The 21,122-nt window shown below is 43.4% G+C and overlaps 1 protein-coding gene across 4 annotated transcripts in view; it reads right to left on the bottom strand.

Annotated features, from left to right (window-relative positions):
* Nucleotides 1-6,140: 6,140 nt before the first annotated feature.
* Nucleotides 6,141-21,122, bottom strand: part of CLCN5 (chloride voltage-gated channel 5) — a 98,152-nt gene continuing 83,170 nt past the window's right edge. For all 4 annotated transcript variants that reach the window (XM_074203202.1, XM_074203199.1, XM_074203200.1 and 1 more), the window contains 7 exons: nt 20,188-20,394; nt 14,284-14,364; nt 13,552-14,094; nt 11,810-11,996; nt 10,496-10,894; nt 9,037-9,253; nt 6,141-8,221 (listed from right to left, as the gene is read on the bottom strand). In XM_074203202.1, the coding sequence (XP_074059303.1) occupies nt 8,131-8,221; nt 9,037-9,253; nt 10,496-10,894; nt 11,810-11,996; nt 13,552-14,094; nt 14,284-14,364; nt 20,188-20,394 (1,725 nt within the window). In that variant the 3' untranslated portion in view covers nt 6,141-8,130. The remainder of the gene's footprint in view (nt 8,222-9,036; nt 9,254-10,495; nt 10,895-11,809; nt 11,997-13,551; nt 14,095-14,283; nt 14,365-20,187; nt 20,395-21,122) is intronic.

Raw genomic sequence — 21,122 nt, 5'->3', positions numbered from 1 at the left:
CCACAGATTTATATTTCTCTGGTTCTTTTACATCATAAACATGTTAGCTCTTGACAAAATTAAAGAATCTTTAACAGGTGGGTCACTTCTAAGCACCAAGGGAAATTTTTCTCCTTTTCCTCAACTGTATCTTTTGATAAGTCAAAGCATTCCTGCATGCATCTGCCCCTCTCCTCTACTTCTCAGTGAGATGCAACAAAAGAAACACTAGCATTTTACCCTCCAACAACCTTCCTACTGAATCCCAATGTTGCCAGTATATGAGGCATCAGACACCACATCACAGTACCAGGCTACACAACTACTGTGCCAAGTAGATTCACAAAGCAAGAAAGAAAGCAACCCTAATTCTACATTGAGTGCTAATTTCAGGTCCTGAAAATATTCAAAATATTTGGGGGAGGGAAGAGGGACAATCAAGGGTCAAGTGATTTGCCCAGGATCAAATGCTAGTAGTGTCTGTGTCTGAGGCCAGATTTGAACTCAGATTCTCCTTATTCCAAGGCCAGTGTTCTACCCACTGCTTCAGAATATTTGAAAATATTAAGAAATCCACCTAACAGTCATTTGGCCCTTTCAATTTCCAAAATGTTTCCCATCTATTGCTGTATTCTCTTCGCAGTATGCTCTTGAGGTAGGTAGGGTCATAGTAGCATCAGCCCCTTTTACAGACAGAAAAACAGAAGTCCTGGACAATTTAGTTCCCACATAAGTAGCCTCTGGAGCAGTCTCTCCACCTTCCACTCCCCCACTTCACCACACCATTTTACATGACAGTCGACCAGAGTTGGAGATCAGGCCATGCCCCTGGAGGAAGGCCCATGTCTCTGAAGGATGGAAGAAAGCTAAGGATGCATCTTAAGAATTGGCAACCCTTCCTCATATGATTAACTGCTCAGCACAATTCTGTGCTGTGCTTTCTCTGGAAACTTTACCCCATTAACTTTCTGAATGCCGAGTTATTATTGACACACAGACATTAGTAAAATATTGGTTTCTGCTAAACTCTTCCCAACTTTCAGGAACTCCAAGAGTCAGTTGGGTAGGTTTAGTTTCTTTGGCTGAGTTGAAGTCTATGTTGGGCCTCCAAGAATGGGCCTGAAATTGGAGCTGGCTGATCTAACAGTTGTCATTTGATTTCAAAGAGGACCACACCAACCAAATTAATGGTGACATGACTTGTACATTATGTTGATTATAGTGAGGGCTATGTTGTGTCAAGACATCCTTGTCACTTGCCTTTTCCAGAACCTTTTCACCAGCTTGGTTGAGGCCCTGGTGTCTGTGTCAAAGTGGCAGCACCATCCTAATGTGGGTTGATGGCAGGGCAGGGTTTTGGATGCAAAACTGAAGAGGATAGGCTAAGTGGCTTATTAAGGAATGAAAATATCCACATATGGGTTTGGGGCATGGTTTCTCAAGACAAAGAAACGAACATTGAAGACATCAAGCTTATCTAGGCTACATAAAATCACGTTGAAAGGATTTTGAGGTCACTTTCCAGGGAACACTACCAAACCCCTAAACACACACACACACACACACACACACAGACACTCTGTCTCTCTCTCAAAGGAAGGACAGAGACTTGTTATGTTATATGGTGAGATACAAGAAGAAAACTAGATCTCTCTCCTTTTTAGGCAGGATCGTAGGATTTGGGAGTTAGAAAAAACCTTGGCAACTAAAGTCCAAGCCATACACAAAAGCTATCTCCACATGACAAGACCTCCAAAGAAGGAGAACCAACCACGTTGGTCCTTTCTACTTCTCAACAACTCTCATCATTAGAAAATTTTCCCTAATGATACTAACCCTCATTGTAACCCCATTTCCCCAAATGCTCCTAGTTCTCTTCTAGGTCTAAAAGAACAAGTCAAAACCCTTTTCCTCAGGACAGCCTTTTAAAGACAACTTAAAAGAATTCTCATCCTAGGACGGGTCCAACCTTGGACTCTCTTGCCCAGCATTCTACCTCAACACCCTCATTTTACAGAGAAGGAAGCCGAATCCAGAGAGGGAGAAAGGGGCTTAACCATATTCATAGTAACATCAAGGATTTACATGTAGATCTGATTAATTTCAATACTCTCCCACTGTCAATCAAGGCCTCCATAGAGCATGGTCAATTGCTAAAATGAGGGTTTAGCACTGAATGCTAACTAGGCATATTTTCTGCCTCAATATTATGAAGTACCTCATGTTAAATATTTGCACTACTGACGGATCTTTTATTTTGGTTCCTTTAAATAAACTCATGTCATTTCCTTCACCCTCTGTCCTTGTTAGCAATCAATGAATTTTCATTCGGTAAGATTCTGAAGTAAAAGAGAAGAGTTGTTAGAACTGAGGAAAGGAAGGAGTGGGGCTGTGAGGATCCAGTTAAAAATGATCAACTTCAGAGCATAATATTCTGCTTTTTTTCAAACGAGCTCTTCAGCCATCAAGATTCAAGACACGTGTAAGGGTCGGTCTTGCAATGTTTTCTTTTTTGGGGGGTGATTTGGCAAAATTAGTGAGCACAGTGGAAAGAAAGCAATTTTAATTTCCTGTATCACCCATGAAATGAAGCCAGAATCCAGATGTCTAGAAATGAGGATGTGGCCAGCAAGAGTTTCTGGCATCCTCTCAAGTTGCTAACGCCCACAATTCCAAGAAATTCTTTCCATGTAACAAGCAACACAATCAAATCTTTAACAAACTTTTTATCATTTAGGTTGAGACCTCAACAAAGTACAAATAGCAAACAGGTTCAATCTCAACTTTATTACAGCTACCTCGTATTTATTTCATCAGGAATCCTGGGGGTGTCTGAATTGTTAGTTCCTCTCCAGAAGTATATAAAAAGGAGATCTGAGACTTATTTTTTTACTATCGATGGCTATTGAGTCGATTTCACATTGCCATGTGGTTGGCTTGAGAGCCCCCTTGTTTATACCAGCCCAGGGGAAGGATGCACCATATGTTACCATATGGGGAGGTACAAATGCATGTGGTGTAATGCCAAGTGAACATTTTTGTGTAAACCCCTTAACTCCATAAAGCCTAGAAATAGGACACAACTGAAAAATGTCCCCTTCACACAGGGCCCATGAAATTGATCTGGCTGGGAACATGTCACTGTAAACTGCAAAAAATGCTGTGGTAGCACTTTTGGTGACAGCTGAAGACAGCTTGGCAGTCCTAGTACAGGTTGCACTCCCCTAGGAGCTTCCATGCCCAGGGTGAGCTCACCCTGTGAAAATGGATGTCAGCCCCCAACTGAGCCCCATCCTTGCCTCTCACACTTGTAAGGCTTTCTGCACTTAGGCCTCTGGATGAATTTTTCTGCTCTGACCTCACTGCCCTGGAGGCATGGGAATATTGTATCTTCAGGCACAAGGCCTGGGGAGACCAACTGCCTCTTTCCCATGTTTCCAGGCCAAACAAATGAGAGTGGTATCCAATGTCACTTTCCTATTGGCATTCCATTTTTTCACCTTTCAAATAATCCCCAAATTGCTCCAAACTGAAGGTCTGGGTCTCCTTCCTATGTCTGAAACCCACCATGGTTCCCTTCTGCATGTCCTTTCAGAATCTCTCCCCATATCATCCACCCTCCTGACCTTGGATGGAGATCCAAGGTGGGGCAGAGACAAAACAGCTTCTTTCTTCCATGCTTCGACTGGGGAACTTAGGACTTTTAGCCAAACACCACTGGGCATTTCCCATCCCAAGCACTCATGAATGAGACTTGTGGACAGCTAAGTCCCTAGTCACTAATGATATTTTGGTTTCGAAAACTGCCTTTGATAGAATCAAAATCTTTATGGGACCCAGAAATGGCCCTTGGATGAAGCAATTTTGATCTGGACAACAGGGAAAGGCAAGAGCAATATCTCATAATGAACTCTTCAGCAATAATTTTGAAAAATCCTTTTTCTTTCCTTTTCATGAGCTCACAGGGCTTTGTTTCAAAGTTCCACAGTGTCTCAAAGTGTACTAATTCACCATTACTTTCTCATGCTCGTGTTCTAACAGAATTGAGGATTCATTGGTGATTTTAATCCTGTTCTCAGCTCTCCCTGCCAAGAGTTGTTCAGATACAGCTGTTTGGTGCCAAAACAATTGAATTGCTTTGCTGTTGGATCAGCGACTTGAGATGATCTCACCAAAGCATTATCCACGGAAGCCAAGAGATGGCTGCCTCTTTCCCAGTGCACAGCTGGGTCCAAGACTGCTGACAGTAGAGTGAAGCCATGGGGAAACTGAGGCCAGGCAGAAAGAACAACACATTGGTTCACTGTGATTAGTCCAAACAAATCGTTTTGTTTTTTCCAAGTACTCATACTTGATTGGAATTTGCCCCTCTTCTTTACCCTCCACAGTTCCTGCCCCATACCCATCACTTCAGATAAGTGGGAGTAAACTCTCTTCCTTAAAATCTGTGAAAATGTGCAAACCCAGATAAACAAGGTCTCCTTTTAAAAGACTAACTGATGGCCTCTCATCAGCCCTTTCAGGGCTGGATGTCTACCAGCTCTATTCTTCACTAGGAAGCCAGGACTCTGCAGAAGTAATCAATTGCATTCCAACACGAGCCTCTTCTATTCCTACAGAACAAGTTTAGTGCTTTTACACTAAACAGATGAGCTTGAGCTCATTAATCTGTGGGTCACAGAATTCCCTAGTTGGGGCCATGTGGCTGCTGGCCTGGGCTGTCAGAGCTCCCTGCATCTGTTTGGCTTAATGGCTAAATAGAGGCCACATTTTCCTTTAGACCAAGGCAAGAGGCTCTGTGAATGTGCTGAACAAGCAAATTGACAGGAAGTCCCAGCCACAATCAGAACAAATTCCAGTTCCATGGGGTTGGACATGTGTCACGATGGACACACTGCACGGGTCACAACCACATCTGGAAGGTGAGTGAGAAAAGTCCTCTCAAGCAGAGAGGCACACATGTGCAGTAGCCAGCAATCCCACACCCAGGCACAGCCTCCCAAGAAGTCCACACCAGGAAGCAGGGTGCCACCTGACCCAAAAGATTCAGGGCATTGGAGCAAAATACCAGAAAACAAGCAGAGAATGGTAGAAAGCACTTGTGACTCAGGACAGTCATGGAATGCCATTGTGCTCTTCAAACAACTTAGAGAAACATGGGAAGATCACTCTCAAATGATACATAGTTAAGAAAGACACAATGACAATAAAAATGTAAAGTCAATATAACTCAGATAAAGACAGGGACCAAGCTGGCCTCTGGAGGTGAAACACGTCTCTCCTCATTAAACAGATGGCAAACTACAGGTACAGAAGGAAATGTGTCTACAGGCTTTTGAGACATGCATGAGGATGTGTCTTGTCTGCTCAATTTGATTTCCTTGTTGGAAGGCAGGGTGCTACCAGGGATGTTTTCAGAAATGACAACAATGTGAAAAAAAACAAAAAAAACCCACAAGTAATGATGTTTTCAAAGCTTGGGAGTCATACAACGGCCCCCAGCACAACCATCATCAACAGTACCAGCCAGAACTAAGTCCTAGAGGTGGCATCTCTGGGCTACCTCAACTGTCAAAGATTTCAATGAGACATGAAAAACAAGAGTAGAACTCATACTTGAAGGAAGCTGAGCAACTCAGTTTTTTGATAATACCTAGTGACAGACAAGAAACCCAACTTGAGAGCTTGGAAAATGTCAGTGGGGGAACAGCCTCTAATTAAAGAAGAAATGTTGCCAAAGGCTTCACTTTCCCTGTGTCCCACAGGGTCTGTTTGGCAGCAGAGTTCACACAGTCAGCAGCCTTTCATATGGACTCAGCAAGTGGAAGAAACAGGAACCGAAATGTTAATGAAGCTTGCTGCTATTTTACCTGGGCAAGGACTTTGTGGGCTGCTCCTTGGAAACATCCGATTGACATTTTCAAAGAGACTATACTTGCCTTATGACTGGCTGACATTTGCAAAATAATTACATGTAATAAAAGAGCTTTGGGAAGGTACGAAATCCTGAGCGAAAGCTCTAGACAGGGTTCAGTAGCCTTTTAAAAGGGCTATGGCGGTAGAGACACATATGCACACGCACACGCACACAAACACACATACCCATCTTTATTTTGGTATGGCATCCAGGATCTGCTCATTACTGAGTGGAGTAAGAGAGAATGTGTGTGTGTGTGTGTGTGTGTGTGTGTGTTGGGGGGGGTACATTTGGATACACTTCCCAAACAGAAGTCAACTTACAGAAAGGAAAGGGGGAGCATGAAAGCCATTGTCTTCCTGCCCAAAGTGGCAAGAATCATCTGTGTCCCACTGAAAAGCAGAGTGTGTGCCATCTTTGGTTCATGTGCATAATCCCAGGAGGGATTTTTGGGAAATGTTGAACCCCATAGTGTTCAGTCCTGAATTGTTGGAAGTGGAACAGAAAGGAGAACTGCATGAAGGGAAGCCAAAATCCTCCCAGAACAGTGAAAGATTGGGGGTTCTGTAACTCAACATACACCCTGGTTACAGTTTTATACCTGATCCTCAGAGGATTCTAAAGGACTAGTGATTTTTACTGGAGCACCTTTGGGTGCCACCCTCATGAAGTGCAGGGAACTTTGAGGGGTTAGGGGATTGCAGGGGTTCAAATTTAGATCATAAAGAACTTCAGGGGACCCAGAGTTTCCTTCAGGAGTCAGGTTCAAATGTCTGACTAGATCTGGAGTTCTGGGAAGACCAGTGGATGGATGCAGGTGAGGGGATCCAGTGAGCTAGTCTTTGGGACTTATGTACCCATACTTTTAGAGAAAGCTGGTAAGACCTATGTGGTCAGCTGGTTCTGGTAACTGATCTTAGAACTGTGAGCCCTGCTCTGTCACAGACTCTCAGATATTTCCAAGTATATCGGCCTGATCGTGGACCCCTTTCCAATATCTCCAACAAGCAGGCACCCGGCTTCTGATTAAGAATCACCAATAAGGCAGAAGCCACCATTTCTTGGGCCAGTCCATTTCATTTCAGTCCAGTTCCCACAAGGGAGAGGATTTTCCAGACATGACAAGCCTAAAACTGCCTTGATTTCCACCCAAAGCTGAGAAAGCCTCATCTCTTCTTCAAAAGACAAGACCTTTAACCAACTGAGGCCACCTAATAGTGGCCTAACCTCGCCCCAAATCCTTTAATGAATCAATTCTTACCAGTGGTTGTTTTAGAACACATAAGAAATCCTCCTTTGTCCCTGTTTACAAATAGAGCTGATTAATTGTGAGCCTTTTGCAGGCAAAGAGAAAACAGGATACCATTTTTGCTCTTGGTATGAGTAGCATGAGTAACAAGTAAGCAAGCTACAGAAACCAGCCTCCCTGGGTACAGTGAGAGGTCAAATCAAGCAACATTCTAGAAGAATCCAAGAGTTTCACACAAGGAGAAACTGACGAGTGCCCTCCCCCAACACCCTATATATGGGGATGGAAAAAATCTGGAATCCCAGTAAATAGTTTAACAGGCACAGGATGAAACCCCCCCCATCCCGAGCCTCTCCCCCAACACACACACCTCCTATAATCTGGGGAGAAGCTCATGGGACTTTACAGTTTTCCTGTCCATCAATAAACCAAGTGAAGCCCAAGTTTGGAGAACTAGGCCTCTAAAAAGAGCCAGAAGATGATGGAGGGGGCCAGATGGGCCAAGAGGTTCCTTGCAGAGGTTTTAGTGATGGCTAAGCTGGCTAATCATTAGTTACCAAAGTTAAAAAAATAAAGATCTTATTTAAAAAAAAAGGGGGAAGGGGAGGAGATGGAGGGGAAGGGGAGAGAGAGGGAAGGGAAAGGAAGGGGAGGGGAAGGGAGAGAAGGAAAGAGAAGGGGAGGAGAAGGGGAAGAGAGGATGGGAGGAGGAAGGAAGGGGTAAGGGAAGGGAAAGAAAGAGCATTCTCTTATGGCAATTTTCTTTTACTCCTTCTTGAACTCTTTGCAACACAGCTTCACAAAAGCCCCAGGAGCACGCTCTCCTCAAGAGAAGATTCTGTAGTGCAATGGGTTAGCTGAGAGGGAAGTCCCAAACAACAACTCTCAGCCTTGTCCTCAAATAGGTGATGTGCCAGTCGCTGCATGAGGAACTCAGGTTTTCTAAACAGTGATGATATTGTAGCCCCAGCACAGTTCGGGGACTTCAGTTGAAAAGTATGGAATCAGGGTCTTGGTTTGCCATCTGGGCGATGTGTTTCAATACATCCTTTTTGGTAATAATTCCAAGGAGTCGCCTAAAAATTTAAATAAAAAAGGCAAGATATAGTAACATCCCTACCCATGCTCCATCAACAGTCGGCCCATCTTCACCACGATTTGGTGGTACAGACTCACTAGCCTAGGCAATTAACTGAAGGACTGAGAAGGCTACTATGGTCTGGAATCCTTTTTGGCTTTTTTAGCCAGGGTAAAGGCCCAAATGTGTCCCTGGGTATTGGAGAGGAAGGAAATATTCTCCTTCCTGGCAAGACCAGTTTTCTGTACTTGGTTCACAGTACAATGATGCCCTTTGCTCCCACTCCCAATTCTTTTTGGTTTTTGTTCTTGCAAGGTGATGGAGTTAAGTGACTTGCCCAAGGTCACACAGCTAAGCCACTATTAAGTGTCTGAAGGCAGATTTGAATTCAGGACCTCCTGACTCCAGGGCTGGTGTTTTATCTACTGCGCCATCTAGGTACCCCACCCTCCCAATTCTTAAAGACAATGACTTGCACTCCTGAAGATAATTTAGGGAGCACATGTTGCTTTCCATCTTTCTCTCAGCATTTATTTCTCCTAATCTCAGACAGGACTGCTGAATAGCTAAGTGGAAAGGAAATCTCAGTGACAGGAAAGCATTTCCACAGTAAGGACCCAAAGGGAACTGAAGAACACTAAGCTTCCACTCCCACCATTTCGTGGGGTTACATAAAACCTGACTCTTGGTCAATGAATGTGTCCTTTAGCTTTTTGGAATTCCTCTTATCCCTCAACATACTTGCCCAAATATACCACTCCCTTACTCCCTTCCACCAGACTTGATTCTTTGACCTTTCACAGCTGTTCTTACCCATTGTGAGTGACCAAACACTGGCGAAGTCCCAACTTTCGGAATATGTCCACCACAATCTCCATGGGGGTTTGATCTGTCACTGTGAAAGGGCTAAGGTCCAGGATGTTGCGAAGTTTGAGTGATGGAGGAGCATGTGGAGGCAGTGGAGGTGAATGATCCGTGAAATGAATGATGGATGTGCTCACAATACCATCCTGCTTCTTCCGAGCGTTTTCTATTGAAAAAAAAAATACATGGATAATAAAATATTGGGAGTGATTTTTTACATCAATGTGGTCTCATACAAGTGGTTTCTCTCCCAACAATTTTATCATTTCTTTGGTTAAGAATTATCCTGGGAGTAGAGATTTAAGCTGCAAGGGCCTCAGTGGTCAGAGGTGTCAAACCACTTGCCCAAGGTCACATAGGTACAAAAAGGAGAACCAGGATTTGAACCAATATGTTTTTGGACTCCAAATCCTGGCCTCCTTCCCTTGACCTGTTGCTGAGATGCTAAGATTCCAGAGCCACTAATTTTGACTGGAAATGGGGCCATTCAACACTTATTTAACACTGATTGTGTCCCGGTGCTAAGGGAGACAGAAAGCTCTTGGTGAAGCCATGGTCCCTCCTCCTGGCGGGAGAAAGGGAAGCCACACACAGAAATAAGTATGAAGGGAGGGATAATAAGGGACAACACTATGGAAAGGCCTTTTACTGTCTAAAGGGCTGCCTGGATTCACTGGAGGTTTCACAGAGGAGATGGCATATGTTATAACAGGCACAAGGGAAAAGGGACAGGAGTCAGAATAACAGAGCCGGGTAGGAAAGGACAGGAAGAGGCAAGAAATGTGCCCAGAGCATGCCAGACTTTGGACTAGAACACATGAGGGTAGAAAAGGAGATTGGAGTCAGGCTTAGAGCTCCTGGGAGTTCCTGAGATTTTCTGGGAAGAGAGATGATCAAAACTATTATTTCTCTAGCCTTTAATGTTTACACAACCACCCCTTCAGGGAGGTGTAGTATGAAGATGAATACTCCCATTTGCTAGATGAGAAAGCTAAGGCTCAGAGAAAGAAAATGACTAGACTCATGTTCACACAGCAAGGAAGCATAGGAGCTAAGCCTCAAACTCAACTTTTCTGAATCTGATTGGTGCTTGGCCTCCATTCTCATTGAGGAAGTAAATGAAGCCAAAGGTTGGGATGTCTCCATTGTGTTCTGGGTTCCAATTTGCAAGGGAGAAGCACATGGCCATTTTAGTCTGTGAGTTTTCTGTGGCTTCCCATGCCTCAGCTCCATATCTCAAGGGGTATCTTTGGATGCTCTTGGGGGCTTGACCAGGGTTTGCTAAATCTCACTTATTCAAAATCCACCCCTATTCTCATTTATCACATGGTGGTCACTGCCATGGCCACTGCACACACCTACTTGAGACCCCATATTTTCAAGAACATTCAGCCATCTGGCTCCTTACCGACTGAAATGATGAGATCTCTCCTGAGAACAAAACCCACCAGCCTCTGAGACTCTCTGGACACAACCACGGGGTAGCCACTATAGGTGGTCTCACTGATTAGTGTCTCAACATCCTCCACAGTCATGCTGTCCTGTGTGAGGACCATGAGCGTTGGGTCACTTCGGCGGGGTCTCATCACATCCATCGCCAGAGTCTTATGAGTGAACTCTTCTTTTGCTTCTAAGAATGGGTATCCATTGAGGCGAATGTGAGCATCATAAATACCCTCCCGCCCAATGGCATCTGCCACCCACTTGCTGGTCATAGCTGCAGCCATCAAGGGCACAATATACTCCAGGCCACCCGTGAGCTCAAACATGATGACAACTAGAGACACAGTCATACGGGTCACTCCACCTGAAAAGAGCAATATTTGAACACATATGTTAGGGTCTCTCTAGGAAAAAATGGATGCCCAAGCAATAATTAAGCACCTGTTCTGAATCAGGTACTATACTAACCACTGGAGAGATGAAGAAAGGTATAAGCAAGATCCTGACTTCAAGGAGTTTCCATTCTAAGGGGGAAAACAACATGCAAACAAAAATCGACACACAAGCTCCAGATGGTGCAAACAGGAGGTCATTTCAAATGATGTCAGCTGAGTTTCTGAGGGAGCCAGGAAACCCAAGAGGTGGTGGTGAGGAGGGGACACAGTCAGGGCAAAAGCCAGACTGCAGAGGGAAGTGGAAGGGGCCAGCTTGGGGAGGGCTGGTCATGTCTTTACACCCACAAGATGGCAACAGGGAGTCACCAAAATTGTTCAACTAGGAGAGTGACTTGGTCAGAACACTACTTCAGGCAAAGCTTTTAAATGAATGTCTAAGAAGAAGGGCGAAAAAAGAGTCAGTATGATACCAAATGAATCTGTTATAGATCTTCTCCGAGAGATCTCAGCATAATGAAGTATCTTTTATATTGTAGTCCGGTGGGATGGATCCCAAGAGAAGCTTATAGGGAGAGGGGAACAGGTGGCACTAGGTGACCTCCTAGACTCCTTTGAATTCAGAGTTCACTGACTCCCAGAAGCAATACCTACACATCTAAAGCATTCTTTCTGTAAACTCCCAGAGGGTAGAGATGTTCCTTCAAAATCCCTCACTTTGGCTTCCCACCTTTGTATTCATGACATCACAGATCTAGAGCTAAGCAGCATCCTGGGCCTACCCTCTGACTCCCCCGCTGGCAGCAGACTCGGCCCAAACTCAGGGAACTGTCTGTAGGTAACACAAACCAGTCAGCCCTTGGCTCAACCCACCCCCCAAAACTTACCTAAGCAGGCTGCTGCACCAACCATCGCATAAAGGCCAGGGGTGATACAGTCTGCTCCTGGGCTGCACCAACCATTGAAGATGGGCCAGTCATGGTGATAGAAAGCTAGCTGTTCCATTCCCACTCCGAGGAGTCTTCCTGCTATGGCTCCAACAGCCATGCTTGGGATGAAGAGACCAGAGGGAACCTGCAAAAGAAGGAATCTATGATTAACAAGGAATGACTTTCGTTTTGGTTTTGGGTTTTTTGTGGGGTTTTTTTGCAAAGCAATGGGGTTAAGTGACTTACACAAGCTAGGTAATTAAGTGTCTGAGGCTGGATCTGAACTTAGGTCCTCTTGACTCCAGGGTCAATGCTCTATCCACTGCACCACCTAGCTGCCCCCAAGGAATGACTTTCAAAACAACCAGACTGTGTCCATTCAGGGATGAACAATTACTTTATCTGTATGACCCAAGAAAGTTATTTTCATCAAAGTACAAAGTTAGTTTCAAAAGATGCCTTCCAAATGCACTGGATCACTGGGATCCCTGGGATCCCTGGGATCCCTGGGCTGGATGCCTTGCCTTGAATTGGGAGCCATATGGGACAAGAATCAGAGAGTTCAAGGCCAAAACCACGTATGGCAAAGAGTTCCTGTCTAAAGAAGAGTAAAAATAGAGAACTGCTCTCAAGTGCAGATGGTTTTCTGTACCCAATTCTTTGTGCCTAGAAATATGAGCCATGACGGCTGCATATACTCCCACTTACACGTGGCTGCTCAAATGCTCAGAGACCCAACCCAGCCCTTCCCTGGAACCCTATCTACAACATCTCTGGCAGGTAGGGCTGGCCCTGATAGAAATGGCCACTCAGGTTTCCTTCCAGTTCAGAGTTTGTGGTCAACAGAAAATTACAGTATAATTTGTGTATGGCCTTTGGTCTTTCCATTTGACTTTGGCTGGGCTTTATTTCAAACTAAATAACAAAGCCACATTGTAAAAACCATTCCACAATGCAGATGAATTATCTCATCTCAGACAATGTTCTGGACTGAACAGAGCTTCTCTCTCTCTAGTTTTACTATTTTGCCTGGCTCACATTTTTCCAAGGTGGTGATGGTGGTGGTAGGGTGGTGCAGGCCACAGACATAATTCAATGTCTTGGTAAAAAAGATCTTTTCTGATGGCTAGGTTTAAGTAGGGGAAGGATTGTTGAGATTTCTCCCTTTTTGTTTCTTTTGGAGTGTGAGTCAAAAAAAGAGGTGAGGCTATTTTCAAAGGAAGTGAAAATAAAAGCCCAGTACACTGACTTCTGCTGCTAAAAGTTTCAGTATCTGTCTTGGTATAGAAGTGGGCCTGGCTACAAAACCAAACCTGAAGCATGCCCATGAACACTTGGGTAAGACATCAGGTCACCCTGGAAGGGCCACCACTGTCCCCCCAATGCTGCTCAGTTACAAAATGTATTAACAACTTACAAAAATACAAAGGATCCCCAATTCCTTCCACCATCAAGTTCTGTATCCTGTTCTTTATAAGGGTCACAGAGACAAAGAGAACTATTGCTAGCTTCACCTTTCAAAAGAATTCAAGTTGGAGAATGGAGGGGGGAGAGAGGAAATTTTCTAGCAAGCTCCAGGACAAATGAAAAAGGGTTGGAGGAGGGCAATGGAGAGCCATGTTTCTCAAGAGCCCTAGCAGATACCTCAAAGGATGGAATAGAGCATCTTGGCAGAGCTTGAGCAAATGAGAGTTCCTCACCTTCATCCCAAAGGTGAAGATGGTAATGAGAATCTTCATGACAAGTGCCAGAGATAGTTGCCACATGGCTGTGTATACCCCTGGCCCAGCAGCCCTGTCTGGCAGCTTGCCCCCTTTGGTGGTGTTGAAGTTGTTCACATAGTCGCAGAGCTTGGAAGAGTCCAGGAGGCTACAGTCATTGAAGAGCTCAGAAATCAGCTCACTGGTACTCATGCGTGTATACTCATTGGGGAAAGCCAGGATGCCAGTGACGGCTGTCACAACAAGGACCTCCAGCACTGGGTACTTGCCCAGTTGGGTGTTCTTGCGCTTTCGGCACCAGGCAATGTTGCCTCGGATAAAGAAGGCTCCCCAGAGGCCCCCAAAGATCCCCAAGAGCACAAATGGCACAAGCTCCAGGAGATGCCATGGGCTGTGAAATTCTACATAAAACAGTACCAGTCGGCTATTCCCAAAAGGGTTGATGGAACGCAGAGTAAATGCTGCTACCAAAGCAGCGAAGAAAGATCGCCACAGGGTTTTCAGAGGGAAATAATAGCTGACCTGGAAGGAAGAAGAGAAGAAAGTCAAGTCAGGCACCTAAGCACCAAGTGTTTCTGAGAAGAACACAAAGAGCTGGGGGATGAGCAACCTCCCCCCGCCCCACCTCGCCCATTCTATGGTCCTTCAGTTCAAGGACAAGGTCACCATAAGGGTCACAGAAGGACTTCCAAGAGCTTGCATTTCCTTTACCTCTTCCAGGCTGAACAGCACTCCACCAATGGGCGCTCCAAAAGCTACAGAAACACCCGCTGCTGCTGCTGCTGACAAAACCTACAAAAGCAAATACTCAATGTCAACTACGGGATGAGGAGGCTTCCTTATCTGGACATGTTTTCCTTTTTTCCTTTTTTTCCTTTTTTTTAGGTTTTTTCAAGGCAATGGGGTTGCCCAAGGTCACACAGCTAGGGAATTATGAAGTGTCGGAGGCCAGATTGCAATGCAGGTCCTCCTGACTCCAGGGCTGGTGCCCTATCTACTGTACCACCTAGCCACCCCTGGGCATCTGTTTTAATTAAGATTGATGCTGTTCCTCTTACCACTACTGGAAACATCTCCCTTTTACTGCAGACCAAAATCTGATTCAGTTTCACTCAAACCATGCAGGCAGTTATTTATTCATTGAAGAGCCTGAAGCACTTTTTATTGGAATTGTTCCCAAACTGCCCACCAAAGAAGGGGCCCAATTCACATGCCAGAATGTTGGCCATTGGGGTCAGGCAGCCCTCCCTGAGATGGGATATTTCACTGTAGAGTCAAAAGCATTTTCAGATGAGATCTCCTCCAATAAAAAAAGGAGTGTCTGATCTCTGAAACCACTAGTTATATCAACAAAGTGTCTGTACTAGTTCAGAGGACACAATTAGAGTCTTCCTCAGTCAATCGAGCTTCTGTGATATTATAATTTGGGAACTATTACATGATGATATGGCTCAAACTACATACCCATTTGCTACTGAGGACAATATATATTTTATATTATAGTAATGACAAGAATATACAGTAGCTCAGAAATGGTGATTGCAATGGAGAAGAAACTGAGTGTGGGGACCCAGCAGACTGCCAGGGCATCCAACCATTCAATCAACAGGTACCATGGGATCATGGTTTAAAAGCTGGAAGGGACTTCAGAAATCACCCAGAGCTTTATAAAAGAAATGAGAATAAGATGGCAGAGACACAGTAAGAAAGCTGTTCGTTGGAAAAGGATATAGGAGTCTTAGTGACCTGCAAATACAATGTGAAGATAAAAGGCATGAAGAGAAATCTATGCCTGAAACCTCTTCCCAAGTTAGGCCACATCTAGAGGAGTGTTTGTATCTAAGTCTGGGTGCCATATTTTAGGAAGAACTTCGATAAACTGGAGATCATCCAGAAGTGGGTGACTAAAAAGGAAAAGGGCTTTGAGATCATATTGCATACGAGGTCAGTTGGAAAGACTGATGGTGTTCAGCCTGGAGAAAACTTTCCCACTAACATGAGGTTGTGAAGGAGGATGCCTACTCTCACCATGATCAACACTGTTCCAGAGATGCTAGTTAAGACAGAATGGAAGTAAAAAGAAATTAAAGAATTTGGTGGATCAGAAGTAGCTAATATATCTCTATTTATGGGCAATGTACTGGTTTATTTAGAAAATTTGAAAAAAGGGGCAGCTAGGTGGTGCAGTGGATAGAGCACTGGCCCTGGAGTCAGAAGGACCTGAGATCAAATCCGGCCTCAGACACTTAATAATTACCTAGCCGGGTGGCCTTGGGCAAGCCACTTAACCCCATTGCCTTGCAAAAACTTAAAAAAAATTGAAAAAAAATCAAGAGAATATATCATTTCTACAAAATAGTGAGATATAAAATGACCCACAAAATAGTTAGTACTTCTAGATTTAACATAAAGGAGGAAAAATCATTTAAAATGAGGAATAAGTATCTGGGAATTAATGTACCATGCCATACACAGGGCTTCTATAACTAGAACCATAAACAAATTTTATGGAAAAAAGAGAAAGAACAAAATCATTGGAGAAATAGTTAATATTCATGCTTAGTAGGCACTAATATAGGAAAGTTGACAATTCAATACAAATTTATTGGGATTAAAAGTAATACCTATGGAATATGCTTCATACATTTAATAAGAATAACAATGAAAAGAATGAAAAAACTAAAAGTGGCCCGATATAAAAATTATACTCTAAAGAAGAAATGATCAGAACTATCATGGCATTGGAAAAAAATGAAGAATAGATGAACAGACAGAACAATAAAAGCCATATTTCAAACCAAACGTATATAATGGGTCTAGTGTTTGATAAGTCCAAGGTGTTGGAAAACTAGTACGGTAGTTTGGTGGAAGAGAAGAACAGATCATCTTCTCACACTAAGTTCCACAACAAGTTGCAAACTTATCTATGATTCAAGTACAATGTTATGTGAGGAGATGGCAAGATGTTGTTTGGGAAAGAATACTGAGGAGTCTGTTTGCAGAATCCCATCCTGATGTGATCATGACACACTGCTTTACCATTCTTGCCTTACTTTCCCAATCTGTAAACTTGAGAAAGAACAATAATGCTTCAGAACCTTCCTCACAAATTAATTAGGAGGTGCAAACAAGACAATGTGTGTTCAAGGCCTTGGCAAACCTCAAAACATCCTGGGATGTCACAGTCATTTGATTCTTTTTGAGGAAAAAGTCTCCAGTGAGGAGCCCAAAGCTCTTGGTTTGGTCTTCGGCTAGAAAACATTTTTATCTATGACATGGAATAAAGGCACAGATGGCAGGCTTAACAAACTTCCAGATGCCACAAAACTGGGAGGAAGAGTTGACACATCAGATGAAAGGATCAAAATCCAAAATGATCTTAACAGACTCAAATATTGGGCTGAGTATACAAAGATTACATTTGATTCTATTCACTTTAAAGTGTTATACTTGGTTGTAGAAAATCAGCTTCATAAATACTAGATGAGGGAGGAGTAAAGAGAAGTTCATCTGGAAACTATAGATGGTAGATGAACTCCAAATGGACACGTGACTTAAGGATGGAAAGGATTAGAGCACCAGGGAAGAAATGACCTTGTGGGATCTAAGGAGAGAGAAAATTCATGACTAAGCAAGTGGTAGTGAGAATCACAAATGAAACCGTTTTGATTACATATAATTGAAAAGGTTATGCACGACGCTAATTCAGTTAAAATCAGAAGAAAAGCAGGTAAGTGGAAAAATATAAAATCATAAAAATTTTTCAACAAATTACTCTGATAAAGTTCTCATTTACAAGATATATAAGGAAAAAAACAAACAAAAAAGAAGATATATAAGGAACTGATTCAAATTTATAAGACTAAGAGACATTTTCCAATAGATAACTGGTCAAAGGATATATGAACATGCAGTTTTCAAAGGAAGCAATCCAAGCAATCAATAGTCAATGAAAAAAAATGGAAAAAAATAGTCAAGGAAAAAATTTTCCGAATCATTAATAATTTTTAAAGAAATGTAAATTAAAGTAACTGAGGTTCCACCTTATACTCCCCATGCACCCAGATTGACTAAGATGACAAAAAGATGGCAAAAGAGAAACATAATAAATTCTGGAGGGGCTATGGGAAAATAAGGAACTTTAATACATTGTTGGTGGAGTTGTGAACTGGTCCAGTCATTCTGAAAAGAAATCTAGAAATAAGCCCCCAAAGCTGTTAAATTTGGCATACTCTTTGATTCGGTGAATATTAGGCTGATAGTCCAAAGAGGTCAAAGAAAACAGAAAATGACCCATACATACAAAAATGTTTACAGCAGCAAAAACTGGAGACTAAAGGAGTACCTGGGGCACTGCAGTACACAGTAGACCTGGTGTCAATAAGACTCCTCTTCCTGAGATGAAATCTAGCCTCAGACACTTATTAACTGTGTGACCCTTTGTGCCTCAGTTTCCCCATCTGTTAAATGAGCTGGGTAAGGAAATGGCAAGCCACTCTAGAATCTCTGCCCAGAAAACTCCAAATGGAGTCATGAAGAGTCAGACAAGATTGAAATCATAGAGCAAATAAAAAGGAATGTCTACCTATTTAGAGAATGACTAAACAAATTGTGGTCCATGAACGTAACAGAATATTATATCATGAGAAAAGATGAGCCGGACAACGTTAGATGAAACTGAGAAGACTTCTATGAACTGAGCAGAATGCAAAGTCTATAAAATCTAACATTATAGTGCAAGACAATTTGGAGACATTTCAGAACTCTGATCAATCCAACAAGAAACTACCAGTTCAAAGGCCTGAAGATGAAGCACACTCCTCACTTCTTGCTAGAGTTGAAAAGGAGCTGAAAATGCAGAACCAAGAGATGTAGGCAGTGGAGGGAATTATTTGACTTAACTTTGAATATTTTTGAGGGGTTTTTTTCCATTTAAAAAAATGTTCTGGGGCGGCTAGGTGGTACAGTGGATAAAGCACTGACCCTGGAGTCAGGAGGACCTGAGTTCAAATCCAGACAACCAGACATTTAATAATTACCTAGCTGTGTGGTCTTGGGCAAGCCACTTAGCCCCATTTGCCTTGCAAAAAACTAAAAAAATAAAATAAAATAATTTTAAAAAGTTCAACGTGGAAGCAGTGGGAAGGAGAGCTAATAAATACAAAAAAAAATTAAAGAAAACCTCTCTAGGGATAGCTGTGTTCTGCAAAGTGTTGAACAGTGGCCCAAAAAGTCAATATAATCTTTGGCTGCAGTAGTGATAACATAAGGGCAGCAATAATGATAACACTTTAAAGAAGACACAATTTTACATAATGGATCAGCTTTTTTGAGTCTCCTGACAAATCCATGTCCAAGTATTACTATCCCTGGCAGCCTGGAGGCTGTGTAGTGACTTCTTCAGGGCCACATAGCTAATAAGCATCGGAGGTGAGCTCTGAGTCTGGTGGTCTACCCACTAAGTCACCCTTCATGAAGAAGCAATCAATGTAAGTTAGTGGCCCTCTGTCCTCTTGCCTGGTCAGACTGCATCTGGAAACTTGTCTCTGATTCTGGGCACCCATTTTGTGAAAGACACTGACAAGGGTGTCTAAAGAGAAAGCTCCAAGGAACCTCCCATAGCCAGGAAGTTCACTGGAGGAAGACTTTGACTACAGGCAGGAGAGAAGTACATGGGTGAGGGTAAGGAACACTGACAAATAGTGATCATGAAGGAAAAAAAAACACAGAAGGAAAGAAAAAAGTGTCAAGGAAATGTTTTTTAAAAGCACTAAAGAGAACAGAAGGAAGTTTAAATGGGGCTGCAGAGAAGCAAGGCAGCTTTCAATGGACATTAAAAAAAGAACTATTACAAGTAGTTCTCAGTTTCATATGTGATCATCTGTTTCTGTTTGCCTTCATATACTGAAATGTCCACGTTTGATGCTATATAATTTCATAATAAACAAAGAAAGAAGAAGAAAAATCAGCAGCAAGGACCTTCAGACCATTCTCTATGAGGCAAGGCTCAGAGACAGGAGGCATGCTAGGAGGAAACGTTGGTTAGACAACAGAATTTGGAGACTGGAGTCTCTGCCCCCCCCCCCCCAATTTCACTAGTATTATCACTTGTACAGCCTTCCCTTTCTCCACCTAACCCAAGTTTTCATTAGTTTGGCCTCCCCTTTCCCCAGCCTTCATTGCCTTTCTAGTGTCCAGAGAACCCCAGCAAACTACTCTTTCCAGTGGCAGGAACTAAACAATGCCTTGAAACCCCCAATTACTAGCCCCGCCCCCGCAGAAAAGCTATGGGACATGTGCTACACTGGGATGACAGGCAGCATCACATCTTCAAATTGGTTGGAATAGGCCCTGAGTTCAAATTTGTTCCTCCTGTGGGAATCCCACCCAACACAAATGATCTCCTTGAGCCTTGCTGGTGACCTGAAGGAAGCTAGTATCCTGCCCATTTACCAGCTCCCATTTTTAAAAGTATCTTCCTTATGCCTCCCTCTGCCTTTGGCCCTCTGGGACCCCATGGAGAAGCTCCATCTCTCTTCTATACAAGACCCTCCAAGGAAAGCAGGCAGGCCCATAGACTTGTCTAGTGGGAGGAATTTGGGGATTTGGCTTTACCTCGCGACGCTTGGCCTCGTTTTTCCTGTACTTGGTGAAACAGTGGCACAGGATGTTTCCACAGCAGCATGCGACATGTACAAGGGGACCTTCTTTGCCTAGGCTCAGGCCAGATGAAACCGCCAGCACCAGAGTGATGGTTTTAATGATCAGTGTCCATTTTCCCAAATAGCCTCGAATAATGAAACCACTCAGAATCGTCTTGATCTGTACGAGTCCAAGCACAAGAAAGGTTGGATATTTCCTGGGCCTCTGTTGGGCAAGCAACAACAACCTTGCAACCCTCCCCAACTTAGCAGCTTTCCCATACGCACTCCCCAAAGGTTCCTCCATACTCCTCTTGTTGCATAGTGACCAGCCAATGGCGGGGGGGGGGTGCTGCAGAAAACCTATTAATGTGACCATTCCTCTCAATGGACTAGAGGAGCAGAGAGCTATGGGTCAGTCCCATGTTGCAGTAAACCCTTCTCAGTGGTCATTCTAGGTAGCCAACACTGGGGGGAACAGAATCAGTCTGTAAGGTGGGGCCCAACTGTACTTTTGGGCAGTGGGTGGAGGTTGTTTTTAAACAACACAATCCCACTGGAATTGCTAAAATGAGACATTCTGAAGAGAAGGGGAATGATGAATATAGCTGAATTGGAACAGGTTCTCCATGACATCAACTGTATATAAAAGCCAACTCACAGATTAACTGTAAGGAGAGTCCCAGAAGCAAATGCTCAACCTGAACCTGGTTTCCTTCCCTTGGCTTTCTTGGGTCCAGAGAAGTCCCAGAGAAGTTTGGGCTCAGTCAGAGAAGGGAGCCAAGCAGCTGGGGAGAAATACTACAAAACCTTCCTACAGTTTAGAGATGGCCCACTTGTGTGTATTACTACCCACTCCATGAACATAGGTTGGGGAGGGCTGATGATCTATTATTATAGAAGGAGAAC

This window comes from Macrotis lagotis, chromosome X (genome assembly GCF_037893015.1).
Source record: "Macrotis lagotis isolate mMagLag1 chromosome X, bilby.v1.9.chrom.fasta, whole genome shotgun sequence".
Taxonomy (NCBI): Eukaryota; Metazoa; Chordata; class Mammalia; order Peramelemorphia; family Peramelidae; genus Macrotis; species Macrotis lagotis.
Note: the sequence above shows the minus strand (reverse complement) of the source record. Positions and strands in the feature narration are given on the sequence as shown.